Source organism: Scyliorhinus canicula, chromosome 9 (assembly GCF_902713615.1).
Source record: "Scyliorhinus canicula chromosome 9, sScyCan1.1, whole genome shotgun sequence".
Taxonomy (NCBI): Eukaryota; Metazoa; Chordata; class Chondrichthyes; order Carcharhiniformes; family Scyliorhinidae; genus Scyliorhinus; species Scyliorhinus canicula.
Window position 1 is genome coordinate 63,885,381 of NC_052154.1, and position 25,850 is coordinate 63,911,230.

General features: G+C 43.3%; 1 protein-coding gene across 2 annotated transcripts in view; it reads left to right on the top strand.

The window, feature by feature from the left end:
• Positions 1-25,850, top strand: part of ripor1 (RHO family interacting cell polarization regulator 1) — a 229,897-nt gene that overhangs the window by 81,682 nt on the left and 122,365 nt on the right. For both annotated transcript variants that reach the window (XM_038806778.1, XM_038806779.1), the window contains exons 2-3: positions 17,479-17,605; positions 23,102-23,254. In XM_038806778.1, the coding sequence (XP_038662706.1) occupies positions 17,505-17,605; positions 23,102-23,254 (254 nt within the window). In that variant the 5' untranslated portion in view covers positions 17,479-17,504. The remainder of the gene's footprint in view (positions 1-17,478; positions 17,606-23,101; positions 23,255-25,850) is intronic.

A 25,850-nucleotide genomic window follows, 5' to 3' on the forward strand; every position in this document is an offset into this window, starting at 1 on the left:
TTCCTGACATGAGCGAGACAGGCAAACTGTACTTCTTTCCTCTCACCAACTGCCCATAATGGGTATAGGCCCAACCTGCTGAACCTTTCCTGCTGAGACAGCACCTTCATCCCAGTAATCAGCCTAGCAAACCTTCTCTGAACTGCTTCCAATGCAAGCATATTCCTCCTCAAGTGAGGAAACTAAAGTTGTGTACAGTACTCAAGGTATAGTCTCACCAATACCCTGTACGGTTGTAGCAAAACCTCCCTGCTTCGATACTCCATTCTTCTTGCAACAAAGGTCAACCTTTCATTTGCCTTCAAAATTACTTGGTGTACGTCCATACTAACTTTGTGATTCATGTGCAAGGATGTCCAGATTCCTCTGTAATGTAACATTCTGCAGGCTCCCCTGTTTACATAATCTGTTTTTCTATTACTGCCAAAGCCGACAACATCTTATTTTTCCAATTTATACTCGCATTTGTCATTTTTTTCCCCACTCACTTAATCTATCTATATCAATGTCTCTTTGCACCCTCCTCGCAACCTGCTTTCCTAGCTATCTTTGTATTGTCAGCAAACCTGGCCACAATACACTCTCATTCTTTCATCCAAGCTGTTAGATGGTCGAGGCTCCAGCACTGATTACTGCAGCACTCCAGTAGTTTGTTTGCCAACCCAAAAATGACCTGTTTAACCCAATTCTATTTCCTTAGTTAGCCTATCTGTTAGTTAACCAATGCTAAAATACCTTCCCCCAACACCATGTGCTCTTACCTTGCGAATATACCTTCTATGTGGCTCCTTACCTTTTGGGAATCCAAATATATTGCATCTTCTGGTTTCCTGTTATCCACCATGCTTATTGCATACTCCAAGGACTAATAAACCTGTCGAACACTATTTCCCTTTCACAAAGATGTGACTCTGTCTGATAGAATCATGATTTTCTAAATATGCTGCTACTGCCTAATAATAGATTCTAATGTTTTCCCACTGACAGATGTGACTAACTGGTCTTTAGTTTCCTGCTTTCAGTCTCCCTTCTTCCTTGAATTGCAGTGTTACATTTACAGTTTTTCCATTCTGCTTAGACCGTTCTAGAATTTGGGTAATTTTGGAAAATTGCAGCACGAGCATCTGCTGCAGCCACTTCTTTTAAGACCCTAAGATGCGGGCCCCGGAATCCGGTCCAGGTAACTTTCCAGCCTCCAGTCGCAATAGTTTTCTCATGACCTTTTTTCTAATGATCAGAATTGTTTTAAATTCCCCCTCCCCCCAATTCTTGCCTCTTAATGTTCTACTATTATGGGAGTGCTTTTACTGTCTTCTACATGTTTAATGTGTCTGCCATTTTCTTGTTTCCCATTCGTAATTCCCCAGACTCTCAACCTAAAGGAACAATGTTTACTTCAGCTAGTCTCTCTCTGTTTGTATGTTCTGTTTGTCTGTTTTTATATTTCTTATTAGTTTTCTCTCATTGTCCAGTTTCGCCATCTTTATTTTTTATTCATCCTTCACTAGATTCTAAAATGTTCCCAATCTTCTGGGAAACCACAAATCTTTTTAGCATTATGCATCTTTTCTTTCAATTTGATACCATCAAACACTTCCATAGTTAGCCACAGAGTTGGTGCAGCCTTCTCACCTGTTATTTCTCAATGAAATGTATCCTTGAAAGATGTGAAAAGTTTCCTAAATGTCTGCCACTGCTTCTCTACTCTCTTACCTTTCTTTTCAGCAATTAAGAAGAAATTTAGTTAGCATGGCCTATCCACCTACCCTGCACCTGCATTGCTATCCTGCATCTTTTTGGGCTGTGAGGGTGAGACCCATGCAGACATGGGGAGAATGTGCAAACTCCACACTGACAGTGAGTGGGGGACGGAATCGAACCTGGATCCTTGGCACCGTGAGGCAGCAGGGCTGACCACTGCACCCCGTGCCGCTCTTTACCTTTTATTTTAAAACCTCTTTTCCCATTTCAAATTAGCCACCTCTGTTTTTATGCCATTGTAATTGTCCTTAAGATACTAGTTCCAGATCCACTTTCCTCATCGTCAAATGAAATGTGAAATTCTTACCATGTTATGATCACTCTTGTTGAGAAGATCCTTTACTATGAGGTGAACAATTATAATAATCTTTATTGTCACAAGTAGGCTTACATTAACACTGCAATGAAGTTACTGTGAAAAGCCTCTAGTCGCCACATTCCGGCGCCTGTTCGGGTACACAGAGGGAGAATTCAGAATGTCCAAATTACCTAGCGGCACGTCTTTTGGGCTTTGTGGGAGGAAACCCACGCAGACATGGGGAGAACATGCAGACTCCGCACAGACAGTGACCCAAGCTGGGAATCGAACGTAGGACCCTGCCGCTGTGAAGCCATAATGCTAACCACTATGCTACCATGATCCTGGGTACATGTTACCAGGTCAAAAAACCCTGGTTAGTTCCAGAAGATATTTTTCGGAGAATCTGTCCTGAATATTCACCCTCCAGGCTACTGTTGATTCGTCTAATCCATATGAAGACTAAAATCACCAACGATTACTGCAATATGTTTGTTACAAGCCCCCATTATGTCTTGATTTATACTCTGTCCTACAGTGCATCTACCGTCAGGGGGGCAATAAACCACACCTACCAGTGACTCCTTTGCTATCTTCTTATCTTCACCTAAACTGATTCTATATTTTGATCCTCTAAATCACGATCATTTCTCACTGCTGATCTCGTCGTTTGTTAGCAGATCCAGCTCACCCTCTCTTCCTTTCCTCCTGTCCTTCCAAAATATTACATTTGCTTACATATCACAGCAATGGTCACTTTGCATCTATGTCCCTGTAAAGGCTAGCATACATGTGTCTTTCTGTTTGGGCTCTATTTTCCATCTTGTTACAAATACTGCATGTATTCGGATAAAGTACCTTTTAATTCTGTCTTTTTAACATTTTTTCCTATTCTGCCCTTATTTGCTGATGCATGTCTCTATTTGTGTGCGCTGTCCGTTACTGTCCAACTGCAGTCACCATTGCCTATATTGCGACCCTGGGCTGTTGTCTTGCCCTTTTCCTCTCACTTTCCAAATCTCTGATCTGCATCTCAAAAATGTTTGTCTTTCATTGTGGTGCTTAGGGACCACTCTAGAATCATAGGATAGAATGCCTACAGTGCAGAAGGACGCCATTTGACCTATCAACATTGCACCAACCCTTCAAAAGAGCATTCTACCTATGCCCACTCCTCGGTCTATCTCCGTAACCAGCACATCCCTGGACTCTAAAGGGAAATTTAGCACGGCCAATCTGCCTAATTTGCACATCTTTGAACTGTGGGAGGAAACTGGAGCACCCGGAGGAAACCCACGCAGACACTGGAAGAACATACAAACTCCACACAGTCACCCAAGGCTGGAATTGAAACCTGGCGCTGTGAGGCAGCAGTGCTAACCACTGTGCCACGATGCTGTCCCCTCTAACCTCTGCATTACACACCACTTGCAGTTCTATCCTTCTTCAATTTCTCTTTTGAAACTTGGCATGGTCGACTGTCTCACAATGTTTCTGAAGCGGGTTATTTGGCAGAGATGTATTTTGCCTCCTGCCGTCAGTATTTTTTCCTCTCTTGGAATCAAGTACCTAACTGGATAAAGCACATCTTCTTTCTGCTTTTTAATTGAAAGTTCAAAGCACAGTGGAACCACAGCATGTTGGGTCACCATGCAGTGCCATGGCAATCGTGAACTTCAATTTGTCACCCTATCCCATTCCCATGCTGTGGTGTTCCTGATCTTGGCATCTTCCACTACAGCACAAGTCAAGAAAAACAAATGGAGTTCCATGAATTGAGTGAAGGGAGGTTAAGAGAAAAGAGAATTGTCCCTGGGTCTCTGACAGTGGCTCAGAGGAAAGATTTGGTAAGAACTAAAAGTTTCCTGACCACCTGTGTTGCATGGGCTTTGAGCTGAAGAGGAGTGTAGAGATCACTTGTATTTCCAATCCTATCAAGTATGATTCTTTGTGTGCAAATCAACCATTTTGCACTCTCTCTATTTATTAAGTCACGTTTTAAATAAATAGCTGCACAAGTTTAAATTTGTTCTCTGTCGGTGAGGCCCTCTGAAAAGTTGGCATGAACTGATTTCATCTACAGGATCACGTGCCTATGGCTGGTGCTTGGGTAGTGTTGTGCTGTGGGGAGTTCTGCAATGCACCCAAAGCTGCAGATGGAACTTGCAACATTGCTGAGATCGGCTACCGTAACAACAATTAGGAATTAAAGCTGGGACCTTTTCTAACCTGCGTGGTGCGTTATCTCACCAAGTGATGTATTTAACCACTGGGTCTTGAGAATTATAATTAATTTGAATTTACACTCATTTAGCTATGGGGCACAATTTAACGGGCTTGTCAGACCCAACTCTTAACGCATCGAGGCCGGTAAATCTTACACGAGGCCTCATGCGAGATTTGCAATGCCCATTACACCTCGCAAATCTAACGTGATCTTGGGAAGCATCACAATCTGGATGCCACTCGTATTGGATGGGTTGCATATTTAAGTGTGTGTGCACTTAAATATGGAACCCACTGGATTTAACCGAGGCACAAAACCTAACAGCCTCACCTCGGGGGGGCGCGGCACGAGGAGGTGTCATTTAGCACTGGTTTCCATAAACATGGACCAGACATATGGGGGTCCTCGTCAGAGGTCCTCAGGTGGTCGGGCTCTGGGCAGGGTGAGATCCTGGCACTCCCAATGCCACGTGGGCATCATGGCACTGCCCAGGTGGTGCTGGCAGGGGCATTGCTAGGGTGCCAGGCTGGCGGTGCCCAGGCGGTATCTTGTCCATGCCGGGGATTGGACCCGGGGGTGTCCTGCCATTTTGAGGTGGGGTGTGGGAAGGGTGTCTCAGACTCCCAGATTGGTACGTTGGGTGTTTTGGGGGGGGGGGGGGGGGGGGGGGGGGAGCAGAGATCGGGGCCCTTGCACTGTCAAGCTGAGCTTATTCAAGCAGGAAATGAGCCTAAGTGTGGGCTTGGTGAAGTGTTACTTGCCAAGGAAGTCCCGTTTAATAGCCGAGTCGTTCTTGGCGCTGCGAGCACCGGTGAACACCCCGCTAAATAGGACTCTGTTTCATCTTCATGAAATTGCGCCCATAATTCTGTTTGCTAATATGCACAAAATTAAGTAAATTGCAACTGATAAACTATAGCAGACCGCAGAGATGCACGAGGGGGTGACCCTGTTGGCAGTCCAGGCATTGTGAATTATGGTTCAATGGTACTACTGCTCTGGGACTACCCCTATCACAGGAAGCCATTGGGACAGTCTGATATCTTGCAGGGAGGGGGGTGGAGTTGGTGGCAATATGCGTACTTCATTCCCTTGCACAATGATGACTGCTGCATCTACTAAATGAGGCTTTTATTTTCAATTAACCAAAGTTACTTTACAGAAGGGTCATTGAATCACTTCCTTTATTGTTTTGGGCCAATTTAAATATTGTGCAGCCTGCATGGGATCAGAGTGCTTTCTTCAGTCTTGTGCATACTGGCACAGCTGCAGTATTTTTACAATGGCAGTGTTTTCCTGTGGCCAAGAAAATAGAATGCGCCAGTAACTGGGACTACAGTGCTGCTGATAATGTATTACACTGTGTATGTTGTGCCTTCTATCTGGCGTTGAAGAATTGTATGTCTTCCTTCAAAATTTATAAATGCATATTTTTGATTTAAAGGCTATGTACCATTCTCCAGCTGAAGAGAGGGGCAGGTGGCTTGTTCCTCAGATCTGCCATTCCCATTCATAACTGACCCAATAGGAATGCACAAAAGCAGGCCCAAGCTGACTTTTCACTCCAACCTTCTCCTTCTCACCTCTGATATTCTCCCCACATATTCTTCCCCCGCATGCAGAAGAATCGACTTGAGGGATTTGACATCAGGAGAATATCTTCCCATCATGCCCAACATAATAATTAATGTTAGAAAAAGTAGCAACAATGCAAATTGATTTGTTCTTTGTTGCTCTGTATTTCAAATCCTGTCTTTGTACCACATCTTGTACGTATCAGCTGATCAGAACTTATTTTCACACAAGTCCTGGTTTCTAATGCCATTTACTTGCCTATGGCTTGCGATGAAGGCCTTTTCTGTTTGCTGCAACAAACAGGGCTCCTGAGTAAAATATTTACATTGTGCATATTGTGTTGCTGAATGAGGTTTGGTATGAAAAATAACTTCATGAACACGTTGGCATGAAGGAAGTCCACTATTAGCCAGTTTACAAAAGAATCTCATTCTGTTGATGTTTAATGGATTATTCCGAGTATTTATTCATCTTGCCAAGGGAATTTGATCAGGTTGGGCTGGTTCAGGCTATATCTAGTCACTGGCATGTGATGGGTTATTCAAGGATTGGGATGGGGTGCTTTTAAAAAATATGTCCACTCCAAGATGGTTTGTCTTTCTGCAGTGAATTCAGTCGTTGCTGTGGTGAAATTTATCTTGCTTGTACAGCTTTGTTATTTAAATTAAGCATTGTTACAACAACCCATTTGTTGCAATGGACTTTTAACATGTGTATAGTATTTTTTAATTTTTAAAAAAACTTACATTTTTTTTTTTAGAGTACCCAATTATTTTTTCCAATTAAGGGGCAATTTAGCGTGGCCAATCCACCTAACCTGCACATCTTTGGGTTGTGGGGGCGAAACCCACGCAGACACGGGGAGAATGTGCAAACTCCTCACAGACAGGCAGTGACCCAGAGCTGGGATTCGAACCCAGGTCCTCAGCGCCGTAGGCAGCAATGCAAACCACTGTGCCACCATGCTGCCCTACATGTGTATAGTATTGAGCAAAGGTTAATGATGGGTTGCTTTCACTGTGAGCAAACTAGAATGCAAGTTTTATAACTCCGAATCATCATTTTATGCAAACCTACTATTATAGTCGCTTGCTTTTACCTTGTACACTGAGTTTGTATGCATTATTGCAAATGATTAGATGTTCATTTACTTAATCAAGAGCATGAGCAAGCAAGAAGATTTACCTGTACATAAATAACCTTGAAATGGGAGTCAACAATTTCAGATGGGGAGATTACTACTTGTTGTTTTAAATTCAGTCTCACACCACGGTAGCCCACTGGTTAGCACTGTTGTGTCACGGTTCCTGGGACCTGGGTTCAATTCCCGGCATGGGTCTCTGTTTGTGCGGAGTCTGCACGTTCTCCCGTGTCTGCGGGTGTTTCCTCCTGGTGCTCTGGTCCCAAAAGACGTGCTGTTAGGCGAATTGGACATTGTAAATTCTCCCTCCCTGTACCTGAACAGGTGTGGCGACTAGGGTATTTTCACAGTAACTTAATTGCAGTGTTAATGTAAGCCTACTTGTGACACTAATAAAATATTATTATTATTACAATGATTAAACCTATGAAGGTTTGCTGCACAAGTTTAAGGGAATGTGTATCGAGTATAAAACCTAGTTTCGGGTTCATAATTGGTTTAGAGGAAGTAGCAAATACTTTTTGTGGGTCTGATGCCTGGCCTTGGGGAAGTACTGAATGGGAGAACAGTTTTTGGAATGGTGCTGTGGTCCACATCAGTCTTGATCTAAAACAAGAGCAGAATATGTGCGAGAAAAACAACAAGTCATTCAGTATCTGTGGAGCAAGATAAGCAGAGTTTTTTTTTCAATTTCGAGTACCCAATTCATTTTTTCCAATTAAGGGGCAATTTAGCGTGGCCAATCCACCTTCCCTGCGCATCTTTGGGTTGTGGGGGCGAAACCCACGCAGACACGGGGAGAATGTGCAAACTCCACATGGACAGTGACCCAGGGCCGGGATCGAACCTGGGACCTCGGCGCCGTGAGGCAGCAGTGTTAACCCACTGCGCCACCGTGCTGCCCCAAGATGAGCAGAGTTAACGTTACAGGTCGACGGCCTTTCATCAGAACTGGAGGAAGTTGGAGATTTAACCACCCTGGCTTAGAAATATATCACCATCTCTTCTTCACTGGGTCAAAGTTCTGGAACACCTTACCTTTTAAATTTTTTTTTAGAGTATCCAATTCATTCTTTCCAATTAAGGGGCAATTTAGCGTGGCCAATCCACCTACCCTGCACATCTTTGGGTTGTGGGAGTGAAACCCACGCAAACATGGGGAGAATGTGCAAACTCCACACGGACAGTGACCCAGAGCCGGGATCGAACCTGGGACCTCAGCGCGTGAGGCAACAGGGCTAACCCACTGCGCCACCGGGCTGTCCTGGAACTCCTTACCTAACTGTACTGCGGGAGTACTTCACATGGACTGCAAAGGTTCAAGAAGATGGCTCACTGCCGCCTTCTTGAGGGCAATAAGGATAGGCAGTAATTGCTAACCTTGCCTTGCCTGGCACATCCTGAGAGACACCCCCCCCCCCCCCCCCCAGTACAGAGATAAAGACTGTCCTAATAGCTTCCTGTGATAGGAGTAGTCCCAAAGCAGTACTACCGTTGAACTCCAATATATAATTCAGCAGGGTTGGCAACCAAATCAACCACTGGTACATCTCTGCAGTCCCCATTTTCTGAATGTAGTTTCATTATCAGTTACAATTGAATTAATTTTGCACATGTCAGCCAACACTGCCAGCAAGATTATAGGTAAATGAGTGGTCATGGAAGAAGTACAAATAAATTGCTGTTACGCCTCGAAGGAGTGTTTGGGCGCTGGATGATGGGTAGGAAGGAGGTGAAAGAGCAGATGTTGCATCTCCAAAACTTGCATAAGAGGGCATCGGAGGGTGTTGGAGTAACTGGGGAGTGGATCAGGTGTCAGGAAGGAAACGGTTCCTTTGAAATGCTGAAAGGGAAGGGAGAGATCTGTTTGGTGGCATCACACAGGAGGTCAAAGGACAATACAGCACAGGAGCAGGCCCTTCGGCCCTCCAAGCCTGTCCCGGTCATGATACCAACCTTGGCCAAAACCCTCACCACTTCCTTGTGAAAGAACAAAGGGTAGGATGGTCAGTTCGGTGTGGAAGATCGGGATAAGGGGGTGATCTGGAAGGGATGGGAAAGGGGATCGTAATTTGCATATATGGCAATCTCTCTCACCTCGTCCATTGTTGCTACTTATCCAACATTTCGTACCAGAGAGCAGACGTTTCCTACAATAAAATATTGGGAAGACTGAAGCCACCTTGGTCCGCACTTCAAACTCAATTGCCTAGCTCCCAACTGCACCCTCCCTTTGGCAGCAGCCTGAGATTGAACCAGTCTGTTTGAAATCTTGATGTTACGTTTGATCCCATGATGAGTTTCTGTCTCCTATTTGCACCACTAAATCATCTATTTCCATCTCCTGTAACTTTGCCCCTGTTTCAGCTCTACTGCCACTGAAACTCTCACTCATGCCTTCATTACCTCTAGGCTTGACTATTCTGCTCTCCCGAATTCTGCCCTTAGTCATCTTGAGGTAATCCAAAAACTCTGATGTCCATGTCTTGGCTCACAGCTAGTCCTATTTCCCCTATCATCCCTCTGCATGTTGGCCTACATCGGCTGCCAGCAAGCAATGCCTTGATTGTGAAATTATCATCCAGTTTTCAATATCCTCCATGGCCTCAACCTCCCTATATCTGTAATCTGTCCAGCCCCATAACCCTCCCAAGATAACTGCATTCCTCAAATTCTGGCCTCTTCAGCATTCGGAATTTTCATCATTCCACTGTCAGTGGCTGTGTCTTCAATTGCTGAAGTCCTAATCTTGTATTGCATTAAATGTGCTACAGAAATACAAGTTGTTGATTCAATGCAATCACAGAAATTATAGAAGGATCGAGGTGAAATTTTTAGATGAATGCTTCTTTGCAAGATAAAATACTAAGTAGACAAGTGTAAGATATTTGACTTTGAAGAAACAATGGAGGGAACACAGTTTGGGAGAGATGGTGCTATGGTGGTAATTTCCCTGGACTAATAGAGGACCAGGTTAATCATCTGGGATTATGGGTTCAAATCCCACCAAGGCAGCTGGTGGAATTTAAATTCAATTTATTAAAGTCTGGAATTGAAAGCTAGTCCCAGTGATGGTGACCAACATGGTCAATTGTCTGGAAAACCCATCTGGTTCATCCTTTCGGGAATGAAATCTGCCATTCCTGCTGGTCCGGCCTGTATGTGATATGGTCGCCTCTTCTGCCCTAACAAGCCAGTCAGTTCAAGGCCAGCTAGGGATGAGCAATAAATGCTGGCTTTGTCGGTGACGTCCATATTGTTTTATCCCATTCAAAGAGAATGTTAACCTTTCAGCAGCAGAAAGTTTGCACGTGTGCGTGACCATGAATGGTGTCAGGCTATCAATTTGGTTAGGAATCAGATGGCAGCATCTTGGCTAACTTTGCAATTTAATTGTTCCTGTCTAATCCAGCGATACTGAAGTCAAACGTCGCTTCTTTGCCCCTGCCCAGTCGGAAAAATAAGTTTTATATGCCGGTCTTTTAAAAACAAAATACATAGATATATAAATTGTCATGGGTCAGTTCCCACATATGTGACCCTTGTGACCTCCTCCCAAGATGTTTCCTCTAATGGAATTTATTTGGTGAAAGCTGTTTGTTAACCCCGAGGGCTGCAGTGGGATGTCTACAGGAACCCCGGTCTCTCTGTGGCAGGATGGATTCTTTCACTATAAATGCTCATTACCCTAAAGAGGGAAGGTTAAGAATAGGTAATTTTTTTCCTATTGGACTAATATGTCAAGATTTTCTGCAGTTTTTATGCATTCAAACCTTGCACAAATCAGATTCCCTGTCTGGTTTACTCGGGGCATGTTGATTTTGATGTCGAGTTGTTTCCCTTGGTTTCTGCCTTGAGTGGTTTTCCCCTGTTCTTCACAAATATTTTCTCTGATAATAAAGATGTACTTTTGGCGAGCACCACAAAGGATCTTCAGTGCTGGAGGGTGTCTTGTAAAGCTCTACTAGGTAGGCTGAGGGCATTGCCTTCTCACATTTCTACAATTCCGTAAGACCAAAATAAATGCCATGTGTAGATGCATTGAAACATTGACAGAAGGGCGTGACCTCCACATACAAGTTGGTACTGGTATTCCAGAAGTTGCCTGTACCAGTTGCTGACTGTCGCAGATATTTGGAACATAATTGATGTGGTGAAATTGAGGGGGGAGGGGGGTTAATAGTTTGGGGTACTGAGAGGAGATAGGGGAGGGGCAGATATATTTGGGTGTGTTAACTGACAGCAGCTGCAAGTTCACAGACATGCAAACAGACTGAATACAGAAGGCTGTGTCTCTGTTTGATGCCTATCTATACTTGGAATCGTAAAGGCAAGCTGTAACACTTGTGGCCTCATTAACATTTAATCTTCAGAACAAAACAACGTGATAGAGTAAACAAGGTGTGGGCTTTTTGAAATGCTTCTTTTGTTTAGTAAATAGCTGTCTTCCAGAGCTTGACTCTGTATTGTTAATGGTGAGACTTAGTATAGCATAAGGTTAAAATGAATAATTGTGTCTTTTCTGAGAACTCTGCTATGGCAAAGGTACAAAATGCAGCTGTTTCTGTGCCGTGGTGACTCATTAGCTCTCTAATGTTTTCTGAGTAGTTTCTGACATCCACTCCTTGAGAAGTTTGAGAGCAAGTGAAGCTTAAGGATAGAAAGTGTAATTCTTCAACTGTAACATAGACTAACTAACTCCAGTTCAATGTCCTCAAAATCACCGGTCTTTATCAAACTTTCAATTAACTAAATGTTTTTGTGGATAATGCACATTCTAATAGCCAAGGTGCAGACAATTGGTCTTTCTTCCAAAGCTGAAACCTTGGGCTGGAGTCTCCACAGCTCCACGCTGAAATCGCATTTGGCACGGGGGTGGAGAATCCAATTTCACGCCGAAATCGGTCCTGGCGCCGGTCTGGCGGTTCTCTGCGAATCGCCGTGTTCGCAGAGTACTCCGCGCGGCTGGGGGCCCATTGCCAAAGGCCCACCCAGCGATCCTCCGCTCCCGACCGGCCGAGTTCCCGACGGCATGGCTCTAACCACCTATCGCCGTTCGGGAAGCTCACGTGGTGGTTGCGGACTTAGTCCGCGGCTGCCCTGGTTGGGGGCGGGGGGGGATAAGGCACGGGGGGGGGGACCTTATAGGTGGCCGGGGGACAGATCGCTGTGGCCGAATCCTCGGGTGCGTGCCCAGTCGGGGAGGTCTACATTCTTTATCTGCATCCACGGTCCAAGTCTGCCATAACTCTTGGCGTGGCCGCTGGAGGCAGCTGCCGTGCGCATGTGTGGACTCAAAACCGGAAGTGCAGGGGCCTGTATCCGCAGATAAAGCAGCGTGAACTACTCTGGCTCCCTGCTAGCCCCCTGTAGGTCAGTGAATTGGATGATCTTTTTTATAGGAATCTTCAGAATGAAACGCCAGCGTTTTTACGCCGGTGTGTGCACATAGTCCCATTTTGGGAGAATTCAGCCTTTTGTGTCTGCTGGCTGCCCTGAAGCATTTACCTCTTTACAGATGTGTATTTTACCTTAGTCTCGATGTGAAAATGATGTAAAATGAAATGATATGGGATTTGTATTGGTTTAGGAAATCTCTCCTCATCCAAGTCTCGTCATTCCAACTTGATTCTTCTAGTATTGCTGTCAAATTCTAAGCCTCACATTTGACCAATATCACTCAACAGGGTGAACTGAATCTACTCCTGATTAAATATCCAAGATTGAGTGGAAAGAGCCGAGGGATTGTGGGGGAGAAACAAGGCTATAGCAAATATTTTCCCCCCAATTGACTGATGTTTAAAATCTATGCTGGGAGACTACATGTTGACATGTTTGGAATAGGGAGTCTCCTGACAAGATGCATGAAGCGTTACAGAAATTGGAACAGACTAGATCAGGGGTGGGCAAACTATGGCCCGCGGGCCGCATGCGGCCCGCCAAAGGTCTTTATGCGGCCCACCAAGTCATTAAAAAATAAAAAATAAAAATTTTAATAAAATTTTTTTTTTTTTTTTAAATTTTTAATTATTTTTTTTTAAGGTTAATGGGGGGGGCTGTTGGGTTACTTACTGGTATAGGGTGGATACGTTGACTTGAGTAGGGTGATCATTGCTCGGCACAACGTCGAGGGCCGAAGGGCCTGTTCTGTGCTGTACTGTTCTATGTTCTATATGAGGCGCCCAGAATCATAACCGGGTGAAGTAATTATTTTACTTAATATACTATGCGGCCCTTTAAAATTGTGAATTTCTGAATGTGGCCCTTGCACGGAAAAGTTTGCCCACCCCTGGACTAGATGAACCTGTCCAGCACTTGGGAGTGTGCTCTGAAGTTCAGGTTCACTCCCAGTTTTTGGATTTTTAAAGTTCTACTGAGATATCAGGAAATGAGTGCAGAAAATCTTGAAAGATCTGATTGTGTGTAAAACAGTTTGATTTTACACAGCCTCGCACAATGAGAAATGTCAATCGTCCACAGCTCGACTTTATGAAAGAGAGAGAACCGTTTCCGTTTCTGTCGGGTCTTTGTGTTCTTCGGATATCTCAAAGTCCTGTGTTTCTAATGAATGATTTTTGAACTGTAGCCTCTTTATGTAAACAATTCATTACATTGTTTGAGTGCCCATTTTTATGAATATACAAATTAGGGGCTGGGGTAGGTCCCTTGAGCCTGTCTCTGAAGCCTGGGGTTTGTTGTTCTGCTCCTGATGTGGTTGATAGAGATTGCGGATGGCTGAACCTGCCTGGGTTGGGTTAGGCGGCATGTTGGAAGCAATGACGTTTTGTGGTTTGATCGTTGGAATCCCAGGAAGATGCTGAAGAGTGCTCATCATGATTTGTCCAAAGTATCTTTATCCTAATGTATCCTGGGGAGGAAGACAGCCAGAACGTGAGGACGGGTGGAGGGTTTGCGTTGGTAGGATTGGTTCTGTCTTCGCTATGTTCGAAGAAGGTCACCCCAGTGAGTTCATCTCTTTTTTTTTTCTGTGTCACGCCCTTTCCTTTTTCAGGCAGACTGTGTTATCTGGTTGAGGACTGGGATTTGTTTGGCTTGGAGTGCTTGGTGGTGCCCGATCCTGCCCGTGTCATTTTGTAGTTAAATTATGCTATCTGTTCTGGCCTGCACATGGAGAAGAGTTTAATTTGCGCTGTTAGCTGATTTCCCCTTTAGTTCTGGGATTCTCGGGATATTGTTTTCTTCCTTCTGTCATTATCTTTTGAAGCTATGGAGAAGATGTAGGTCTGTGATGTACATCCTGTTTTGGTGCAGATGGTTCCTCTAACTGTGAAGAAGATATGTCGGGGATTTTGTCACTGATTTATCTGGTCTTATTTGTTCCCATTCTTGCAATGACTATTGTTTCATGCTAAAGCCTGTTGTATGGGTTGCTTTCCTCCTCTTTTGTTTGTTTTCATGTGATTTTTCAAAAAATTTTAAATAAAAAGACTCGAACAGTCTGAATAAAAATATTACTTCAACTTCCAATTGTGGAGTGGTTGTGCAGAATCTTTCAACCTGGTGAACTCTTCAGTGACTATATATTCTTCTGGTGGACTGTGCGATATGTAATTTATTCTTTTTAAGTGAGTTATGAGTCGCCTTTTGATGATTCCCAGTTGAATACTTTGAATAGTTTTCAGGCTTTGTGTATAATGGTTCATGTTTTGCTTGCCAGCTGTGTGTAGGGGTTGCGCTGACTGCCTCCAGTTCTTCCCAGTGTAAGCCACAAAATAGTTGCTTGGAACAGTGAATTCCTTTTCTCACTGTTTCTCCTAACCTATATCCTGATGGCATTGGCATATCATTGTGTTATGTGTCAATGCAAATCTACTGGCCCACCAGTATTTGCTTTAAGGTTAACTATACAACTGGTCTGTAAAAAATGAAAACTCCAACACTGTACACCAAATGCTAAAATCTTATCCATCATGTACTACTGGAGGTAACTCCCCAGTGGTAGTCTGGACTGGATGTTGGAAGGTAGGAACAGGAGTCAGTTATTTAGCCCCTTTGATTCTGTTCTGCTGAGATCAAGACTGATCTATATCCCAACACACCTGAGTACCAGGCAACATATTCCTTAATAAGCTTGGCTGATTAAAAATCTATCCATCTCCAATTTAAAATTATTAATTGAGCTAGTATCTATTGCTTTTTGTGGCAATGTCCCACGTTTTCTGCAAAAATGTGTTTCCTCACTTGTCTGCCCTGGTTGGATGGCCTGGCTTTGATTTTAAGATTATGAACCCTTGTTTGAGACTCCCAAAAGTTTCCATCTACTCAATTTTCTTTCAAAATCCTAAAAGCTTCAATCAAATTCCGTCTCAACTTTTAATATTCTGGGCCTAGGTCCTGATTTATGTAAACTCTCTTCATAATTTAACCCTTGGAGCCCTGATAATGTTTTGGTGAGTCTGCACTACATTCCTACCAAGGGAAATATATCCTTTCGAAGGCACGATGCCCAAACTTGTAAGCAGTAGTCCTGAAATGGTTCAACTTGAACTTCTGTACAGCTGTAGCAAAATGTGATTTGACAATAGGCAGACTTCAATAGGTAGTTCAAAAAATCTCAGGCTGGATTCTCCGCCCCCCGATGCTGAAATCGCGACCGGCGCCAGGGCGTAGAATCCGTTTCCCCGCATGGAAACGGGACTGGCTCCGGTTCCCCGATTCCCTAGGCCCTGAAAAGCAGCGTGCTCTGAGAGTACGCCGCGCTGCATATCACCTACCTGTGGCCGTTGCTGGAGGCCTGCTCCGAAATTCTCCGCCCCCGACATGCCGAAGTCCCAACGGCATGGATCTAACATGGTCCTGCTGGTTGGGATACTAGCGTGGCACTGCCGCCCTGGTCAGGAGCGGGTCGATCGGAGGGCAGGGGGAGCCTAAAACGGGACCGGGCAAGTTTTGGGTGGGTGGTCTGGGTCGGGCGCACGGCCGATCAGGGGCACTATGTTTAGGCTCAAGCTCCGCAGTCTGAGTCAGCCGTGGAGCGCTGCGCAGTCGCTGGACGCTGCCGCCGTGTGCATGCACGGCCTCTGACCCGGAAGTGCAGGGGCTCATATCGGCAGCAAAAGCTGCTAGTTTTATGATGGTTCATTGCTATGAATCTGTGGACCTTTCACGCCAGTTTTTCTGGCGCGGAAGTCCACAGTTTATACGACGGCGTGGGGACAGAGTCCCAAAAACAGAGAATCCAGCCCCAGGTCTTTTTCGACAAGAGGCTTCCCAGTGGCGATGAAGATTTTTGGTTCTTAAAATATAATTTTAAATTACAAAATTAGCGATGGAAAGGCTCCTCTTGGAAGGTTGTCAAGTGGTAAAATTCACATTGTTGTGACTACATAGGATTAATTTCTGTTGTTGGACGCACTGCACCAGTTTGTAAAATAGTTTGTTGATTGAGGATCCCATCTGTGACAAGTCAATTGATCTGTCTTTCTCATTGCATGCCTTTTTGGTTGGCCTTCAATTGGGTACAGTGAACAGTTAAAGACAGTTTGACAGTATTTTAGGTAGAGATCCGTCTGAAAAGGCAGTCTGAATGTTGTGGCTCTAAAATAACTTCTGATAGTTAAAAACTTGAACACCCAATGTAATGTAATCATTGATTTTTATTTTGAGGAGAGGTACAATAGCTGGCATAGTTGCATCATTAGTTTGAAATAATGTGACTCATTCTGACTACACTGAAGTAATGTAAACCATTAGGACATAAGGTGGTGGGGTAGCGCAGTGGTTAGCACTGCTGCCTCACGGCGTTGAGGACCCGGTTCGAACCTGGCCCAGGGTCACTGTCCCGGTGGGGTTTGCAAGTTCTCCCCGTGTCTATGTGGGTCTCGCCCGTGCAACCCAAAGATGTGCAGGGTAAGTGGATTGGCCACGTTAAATTGCTCCTTAATTGGGAGGGAAAAAAGAATTGGGTACCTTAAATTTTTATTTAAAAAATAACATAGGCTGGTGTAGTGCTGCTGGTAATAGGCAAAGTGCAAACACAACAAATGGGGAGGGGATACTCTCACCAGCACTTGACACTTTAACTTTTAATTCTTCATCGATGCCATACTTTAGTAATACGATAACTGACTTTACTAGTAGACCTGGTGTGGGACATCTTGTGGCAAGTAGGTTGATGATTACTTTATGATGATGAAAGCATTATGCCATGTCACACGTTGTTCTGCTGCTGTGGCATAAATGTATTCAAGCTCTAATTGTAAGTAAACAGCACCTGAGGTCAGTTAGAGTTTAATTGTTGCGTTGGGGAGGAAAATTTGTAGACTGCAAAATGCTTGTAAACCTCCAGATGAGGAAAATTACAGGAAGAAATTACTGCCTTTTTCACATACTTTGATGCAGTGAAGCATTTGTCATTATAATCACATTCTCAGCTCATAAGAAGCATATATTTGTGTGTGTGTGTGTGTGTGTAAGACAGTCATACATTGGTGTCTTTTCTCTTTCTTTCCACAGGGCTCCGAGCCAGGATACCATTCACAATGTCACTGTCCATGCGGCCTGTGCGCCGCATTTTGTTGACTGGAATTACTAGGAGTCAGTCATTTGCTGGAGTCAATTCACCACAGGACAAAGCATTCAGGTTAGTGCCGTTTACAAATCCAGTTGGCCCTTGGTGATTTAATGGATTATTTTCCCCACTGAGCAAGAATTGCAAAGCTTTATTTTTTTTTTAGCGGAATGACCAATAGTGGAGGGCTGTGCTCTGAAGACTTGGTATGTTAACCCACTGCCCCACTATGGTACAGAGCTGTCTGCTCCATGTCAACAAACTTCAACTGAGATGGCAAGAGGAGCACTCCAGTGGTTAAATGTTGCTGCGGCTGTGCTTTAACTTACCAAACTCTTGGACATTAAAGTTTTTCCTGCAAGTCGCCAAAACCCCTTACCCACAGAATAGACCGATCCCGTGAGGAACAACTGCTGTCTGGGTTGAAATCTTGAGAGAACCTCCCTCCCCTAACAGGACTATGGGTCTCCCCTACACCACATGGACTGCAAACGTTTTAAGGAGGGCAATTAGGGATGGCTAACAAATGCTGGCCAAGCCAGTGACTCCCATAGTCCTTGAATAAAATAAAACATGGTACTTGTATGGCATCTTTTGCAACCTCCCAAAGTGTTCTGCAGCCAATGAATGACAGTACTTTTTTTTTTAAAGTGTAGTCGCTGTTACAATGTCGAAAACACTGAGATAATGGCTTGACATTCTGCTTGCAAGGACACTGGAAGAGCTGCCGACTCATTTTTGAAGTAGCTTCATCTGATATTTTATCTCCACCTGAGAAGGCAGACATGGATTTCATTTAACTTGTTTGAAAAGCACCACCTCGGACGGTGCAGCGCTCCCTCAGTACTGTCTGGATTGTATTCTCAACTCTCTGGCGAGTGAGACTTAATCCCGCAACCTTCTAGATCAGGGATGGGCAAACTACGGCCCGACAAAGGTTTTTATGCAGCCCGCCAATGAGGTGCCCGGAATCATAACCGGCATTTTTGAAAAGCCGCCGGGGAAAAGCCGCTGAAGTAAATGCGCTATAAGCGCATTTACTTCAGCGGCTTTTCCGCGGCGGCTTTTCAAAAATGCCGGTTATGGTTCCGGGCACCTCATTGGCGGGCCGCATAAAAACGCGCGTAGTGGGGTGGATGAGTGGGGCTGTCTCATTGGTCGGTTTAGTTGGGTGTGCGACCAATAGGAGTCCAGGTTACAAACAATAAGCCTTATTATTGTTTGTAACCTGGACTCCTATTGGTCGCACACCCAACTAAACCGACCAATAAGGCAGCCCCACTCATCCACCCCACTACGCGCGTTTTTATCGTTGACTCGGCCAGGCTGTGCTTCTGTCAGTGTTAAGGATCAGCACAAGCAACTTGACACCTGATTTCAACAAACTGGTAAATGACTGCAGTCAGATGCATCATTCTCATTGACATTGTTCTGTTACTTACTGAGTTACTTTGTTTTTCAAATAAATGTGCTTTTTTTTCTTTAAAGACCTTTTATTTTGGCTATTTAAAATATTAATTATTTTACTTAATATACTATGCGGCCCTTTAAAATTGTGAATTTCTGAATGTGTCCCTTGCATGGAAAAGTTTGCCCACCCCTGTTCTAGATCGAGGGCTAGAGCTCTACTATCAATGCAAGTTAAACTCTTCTGGCCATCAGGTCAGATTTGCCAATTCTGGTCGCAGATTTACCTCAATGATGCAAAGTCTGTTGTATCTACTCATTTGGGGCATTCATTTATTGGCAAAAATGTCAGGAGAAATCTGTCTGGTTAGATAATGGAATGTGGATTGTTTGCTGATGTCCATCCATTCACTGTCAAGAAAGGTCCAAAAGGATTAAGATATGATTAACCATTTAATGAAAGTAGGGCTGAACAGGTTTTTGGCTGCATCAGCATTTATTGCCTATTCCTAATTGCCTTGGAGAAGTGAGATAAATGTTTACGGTAATGGATAAAATGTGCAGCCATCTTACCGGTGGCTAATTTTGACATGCTAAATGAAGAATACAGCTCCTTTTCTGTTACAAATATATGAAACCTGCCTTGTTTCAATTTTCCAGCAGCCTCCAAGGTCTAATTTATATTGTGCGCTGATATGACCCGTCCGGCCCAGTAAAAGTAGTAGTTAACTGCAGTCACTGACTTTTATCCCAAGATCTTGATCTGGATGTACTTCCACAAGAGGATTTTGTTTCCAGCACTTTCTTCTGGCCTTGAATGTGCAATAAACACCAAAAGGAGCACACATTTTCCTGCCCAAATGTCCAAAGTATAGTTGTGTTTCTGGAAAGGTTAAGGTCAGAACATTTGGCCCCATGGCGCCTGGTGTTTTGGGTGCAAGGTGGCCGCCGCAACCTTCTGGTGGACAGGACAGCATTTTTACATTTTGATGAGGATGTCACTACTAGTGTTCAGAGTGTGCAGTGGAAGCATGAAGAGTGGGCATATTGTGATATCAATTCGCATGTTATGCTGATTGGACTCTTTCAGTGCCGTTTTGGCGTTTCAGCTGACGCGCTCCCTTAACCTCGCACAGCTGAGCATGCATTCAGCAACGGGAAGGATCTCCTATCAGTGCTATTTAAAGGGATCATCCAGATAACTTTCAGGTCGATCACTGATTTCTACTGACTGTTGCTGGGTTAGTAGAAGTATGTGGAATTTATACTGCTACTTAAAAGTTGGTGAAGTTGATGGGGAGCGGAGTGTACATGGCTAAAGGCTTAGTACATACACCAAACGTTCTGCAGAAATTGACAATAACCGCAAGCTTTCCAGCAGGTTTCCCAATGCACCCAGTATTCCTGTGTGCATGCCAATCAGCGTATTCCTGTAAGCTGCCCCATCAACCTCCTTAGGAACTTCTGCAGTAGAATACTTGTGCAACCTCCCCCTCCAGCCAGTTGTCGCATGCACTGCCCTTTGGCCCCCTGCCCTAGCTGCAAGCCAGTCATGCCCAATGACTCACTACTTGCAGATTCCACTCTGAGCTACTCTCCAAAGTACGCACAGTGCCAATTTTTGAAATGGTGGCTACAAGTGTCCGATTGAATGACAGTATTTCATCATTGGTCTCCTCTATCCAGAATTGTGCGTAAACTAATTAAGTGGTTTAAAAGATCACAGAATTTTGGGTTTAAGTAAGTTAACTACCATACACACAGATCTCCTTGGTCTCTTGCCCATCATCAAATCTTTATGTCCGACAAAATCTTCACCCTAGAAACTGGCCCCATCTCTAATGCGAGTATTCTCAATTACCCTTGTTCATGGGATTCTCAACATTGCGACCTGGTCTTTTTTTTTAGGTACAATCCGAAACAGTCTTTTAATTGCAAGTTTTTGAGTTTTATTTTTAACATGCTGACTGAAATCTGCTCTATATTTTGTTTCATTTAATGCGATGTATACGTCATATTAAAAATGGAAGTGTGCCCTGAATGCAGCTGTTTAAACTTGCTGATTTGCAGTGGTGATAGTTGAATGAATTGTAAGTGAAGTTTAAAGACTAAAACACAGAAAACGAAAACTAGTCTGAATCTTTTTGTGGGTATTATGTGGCAAGTGTTGGTCACATGCTGCAGATAGGTAATTGTGCTGAACACTAATCACACATTGTATTTTTATTGAGCAAAACAGCATTGTAATTGGGGGAACACAAAGGAAAGACCTCAAATGTTGCAAATCTGAAATAAAAAGAGCAAATGCTGAAAATGGGTAGCAAGTAAGCAGCATATGGAAATGTGAAAAGAAACGGTGATAATGTTTTAAACATGTACCCTTTTATAGTCTGTTGGCTGAATAATGGACGGGCAGTTTAGTCAGTTTGGGAGATTGATAAAAAGGGATGAGAGGGGAATCAGCAGAGATACTGCAGAGTAGTGGCTTAATGTCCAGTTCGTAGAGTCATAAAAAGGTTGCAGCACAGAAGGAGGTCATCCAGCCCAGTGTGTCCATACTGGCAATCTGCAAAATCACCCCTCGTTGTCTCACTCCCCCTGTATTTTCCTTTAGCCTTGCTGGGTTTTTTTTTACCTCTTCAGATAATTATCCAGTTTGCTTTTGAAGCCTTCAATAAAATTTGCATCCACTGCATTCCACATTCTAACCACTTGCTTCGTTTAAAACAAAATGTTTTCCTTATGACACCATTGCTTCTTTTGCTCTTCAGCTTAAATCCATCCCTTCTGATTCTTGATCCTTCTGCCAACAGAACAATTTTTCCCTATCTACTCTGTCCAGACCCCTTACGATTTTGGACACTTCTTCCCATCTCCAAGGAGAACATATCCAGTTCCTCCAATCTATCCACGTATTCTCTTGAATCTTTTTCATCCTCTCTAATGTCTCCACATCTTTCCTAAATCTAGTGCCCACGAATGAGCAGCATGCACTAGTTGAGACCAACCCAGTGTTTTCACAGATGGTTCCTAACTTCCTGCCGATTATGTCCCTATTTATAAAGCCCAATATACCATTTGCTTTATTAACCATTTTTTCAAAGTGCCCTGCCTGCCACCTTCAAAGATTTGTGCACATGACCTCCCAGGTCCCTCTGCCCCTTCACCACCTTTAGAATTCTTTTCTTGGTAAAGTTTAGAGTACCCAATTTTTTTTTTCCCAATTGAGAAGCAATTTAGCATGGCCAATTCACCTACAAAGTTAAAGCCATGGAATAAAAGGATAGTCGCAGCATCAATATGAAATTGGCTGCAAGGCAGGAAAAAAGAGCAGTGATAATCGGTTGTTTTTCCAGACTGGAGGAAAATATTTCACCTTTGGGTTGTGGGGGGTGAGACCCAAGCAGACACGGGGAGAATGTGCAAACTTCACACGGACAGTGTTCCGGAGTCGGGACCGAACCCGGGTCCATGAACCGCCTTTAGAATTCTAACCTTTGTTTTATACTGCCTCTCCTCATTCTTCCTACCAGAATGAATTACTTCACATTTCTCTGTCCAACCATTCCACCAGCCTGTCTGTGTCCAAGTGTTGTGTCCTCTGCACATTTTGAAATTGTGCCCAGTACACCCAGTTTCAGGCCATTAATATAGAATCAGGAAAAACAGTGATCCAGTACCAACCACTGGAGAACCCTGCCATATATTTTCCTCCAGTCTGGAGAAGCAACCATTTATCACTGCTCTTTTTTCCTGCCTTGCGGCCAGTTTCATATCCATGCTGCGACTATCCTTTTATTCCATGGCTCTAACTCTGCTGACCCTGCCTGATATGATGTGAACTGTTAGCTACCTTCTTAACAAAGTCCACATCTGTTCTGATAACTGGCCAGGATGTTTTTCACTCCGCTGGTACAACCTGACCGGTTGGGAATCTGCAGCATTTTGCATGTCTGTTTTTCCTGTACACAGGAGTTTTAGATCCGAATTAATCCTAAACAAGTTTTCGGAAATAAATCTTGGGACACTTTCAACCGCATGGTCATTTTGATGACCAATGTATTAATCTCCCTGCTGGTGGTGATAGTGAGTCATGACTGTGCTGTTGGAGGTTGCTTATTTTCATCACTTTAATTGATATTGTGAATTTTTGTCTTCCAGGAAGCTAAAGGTGTTCAGCACCCCATCAACACAACGCAAAACTGCCCCTCGAGCTGGCAAAATGTTCAGCATTTCCCATAAATCGCTTCCACCCAAGAACCCTCAGCCTGAACGGCTGGATGAAGTTTATGAAGCTTTGAAAAAGGGCCTAAAGTAAGAGGTTCTCTTATTCTCTGTGTACAAGTGACTTTGAAAGAATTTGAGCCAAGAATTGAACCATTTGCTTATGATACATTTATAATAATGAAACTGCTTAGATTTGTAAATTGGTCCTTTTCTGATCAGTAAAGATGCCTTTTGACACAGTGAGGAGTTTTCGGCAGTGATATGTGATCTCAAGGAAGAATGGTCTTACCATTCTTTTCTGTAAAGACTGGTTTGCGTTAAATCCAGTTGACGTGGCCAGTAACCGCTAAATAAATGAGGATTGTATCTTGGAAAATTATTAACGCCTGATCTCATTTTTACTATTTCTCATGGTTTCCCCACCTCCACAGAAAAGAACAGCAGTAATCTTGGTTTCCAATTATTAACCAAGTTACCATGTCAACAAATCCCATCACCCACCCTTGCTCCTGTAACTTGCTGACAGTTTGTAAATAATATGAACTATTAATGCTGTTCAGTTGGACTGCAAGTGAAGGTCAGTTTATTTAAAATAAAAAAAATAAAAAATTCTGGACTGCAATTTGTTTAAATTTGATTACTTTGGTTCACTACTTATCAGACCTTCCATCTGCCTGTGCCCTGAGAGCAGTGTCTTTTTGAACATTCACCTGTTGCTTAGCTTGCTGGAACACTTTACCGAGGGTATGAATTATGGTTGCTTCATGAAAGCTGCACTTGCAAATATTTTAACTCTGCTCTCTCCTAACATAAAAGAGACTGTCTGTCTATAAACAGTCCTTGTACTTTTGAAACCATTAACTTTCATTTAATCAGTAGTTACAGAAACCCAAAAGGCTGACTCCTTGTTGCACCGTGGGATTTATTCAGTCAGTACTGACTAAAACAGCCTTACTCGTTCAACTACAAATTGTGGTGTCCAAATAAAATGGATATTGGATATGATTGCTGGAGGGGAAATTAATCTGTCCTACAGCATCGGATCAAAGTAGTTTTGCATGCTAAAATAGCACAGGTTGAATTTTTCAAACCTGTTTTGTTCCATTCCTGCTCCATGTAAAAACAGCTGGATTGTATTCTGGTGAAATAAAAGTTTTTGTTGACTGAAATAAAAGTTTTTGTTGACTGAAGAAAAATATACTGGAAGGTATTTTTAATTTCTACTTTATTTTCGTGTCATTTTTAAAATTAAGTTTGGATGCACTCAGGATTTCCTGGTTATATATTTTTAATGAGATAATTTTAAATGAATTGACATATGTCTATTCCAGCCAAGGCTCAGTTTAGTCTTTTATGTAGTTTAATACCTGCCTTTCCAGTTGGATCATAGTTTGTTGTGGTCTTTAGGCAGTTGATCTGATGAAAGTACCAACCAAATCCCATTCTAGCAAAAACTCTTAAAGTTATTATGAGTGTTTCTGGATATCACAGACTTATGCCAATTATAATACAACATGCATCTGATATAGGCCAAGGGGTTTACTTTGTGCTATTCCTCACCATGACTTTATATGATGCTCATTCAACATCCAGTTTGTTAGTTGGACTTAAGTTCACTTTCCTTGAATTTGAGTAGGTAAAGAATTTATACAGTAATGACTTGCCCTGAGATTTGTCACTCTAGTTAGCAATAAGATGTTAACCTATATTCACTAAGGTGCTTGTGACAGGAGATAATTTGGCAGGATGTTCAGATAGAAAATGTTGGCCTCTTTCTGTGATGTGTAATGAAATGGGATACACGAGGACTGTAAACTAAATTGCATTGTGATCTGAACTGCAACAGATATAAATTTGTGCAATGCTTTGTTAGTAAAGGTATTCATTGGATTTGCAATGTAACCCAGTACAAGGTCCTTGAAACAATGTTGTAACCGTATTTGAACCATTTGCGCCTTAATTGCATCACTTGCAAGACTTCAGTGATTTCTAGAAATCTAGACAGGGGCTCAACTGACACAAGTTCATTGCTTCCTCTTCACTCCCAATTGTTCATCCGATTACTCGGGTAGGGCCAATACAGCAACTTATGCAGACTTGCCCCTCAGTTACTATTCAATTGTCAGGAGATATGCATATTGAGAATACCTTTAAGTGCCAGATCATTTTAGAACTCGATTCTCTGATTAACTTATTAGAGCACAGACTTATCACCTTTCATAAGATATACAGATGCATTAGATGGCACACTTTTATGCATATGGTTATGGAAAGATCATTGTGTTTTCTTTTCGACTAACTGTAAAAGAGTGGGCAGCATGGTGGTGCAGTGGTTAGCACTGCAGCCTCACGGCGCTGAGGATCCGGGTCCATGTGGAATTTGCACATTCTCCCTGTGTCTGCGTGGGTCTCGCCCCCACAAGCCAAAATGATGTGCAGGGTAGGTGGATTGGCCATGCTAAATTGCCCCCTAATTGGGAAAAAAAAAAGAATTAGGTACTTTAAATGTATTTCTTTTTAAACTGTAAAAGTAATAGTTAGATTACCCAATTATTTTTTCCAATTAAGGGGCAATTTAGCGTGGCCAATCCACCTAATGTGCACATTTTTGGGTTGTGGGGGCGAAACCCACGCAGACACGGGGAGAATGTGCAAACTCCACACGGACAGTGACCCAGAGCCG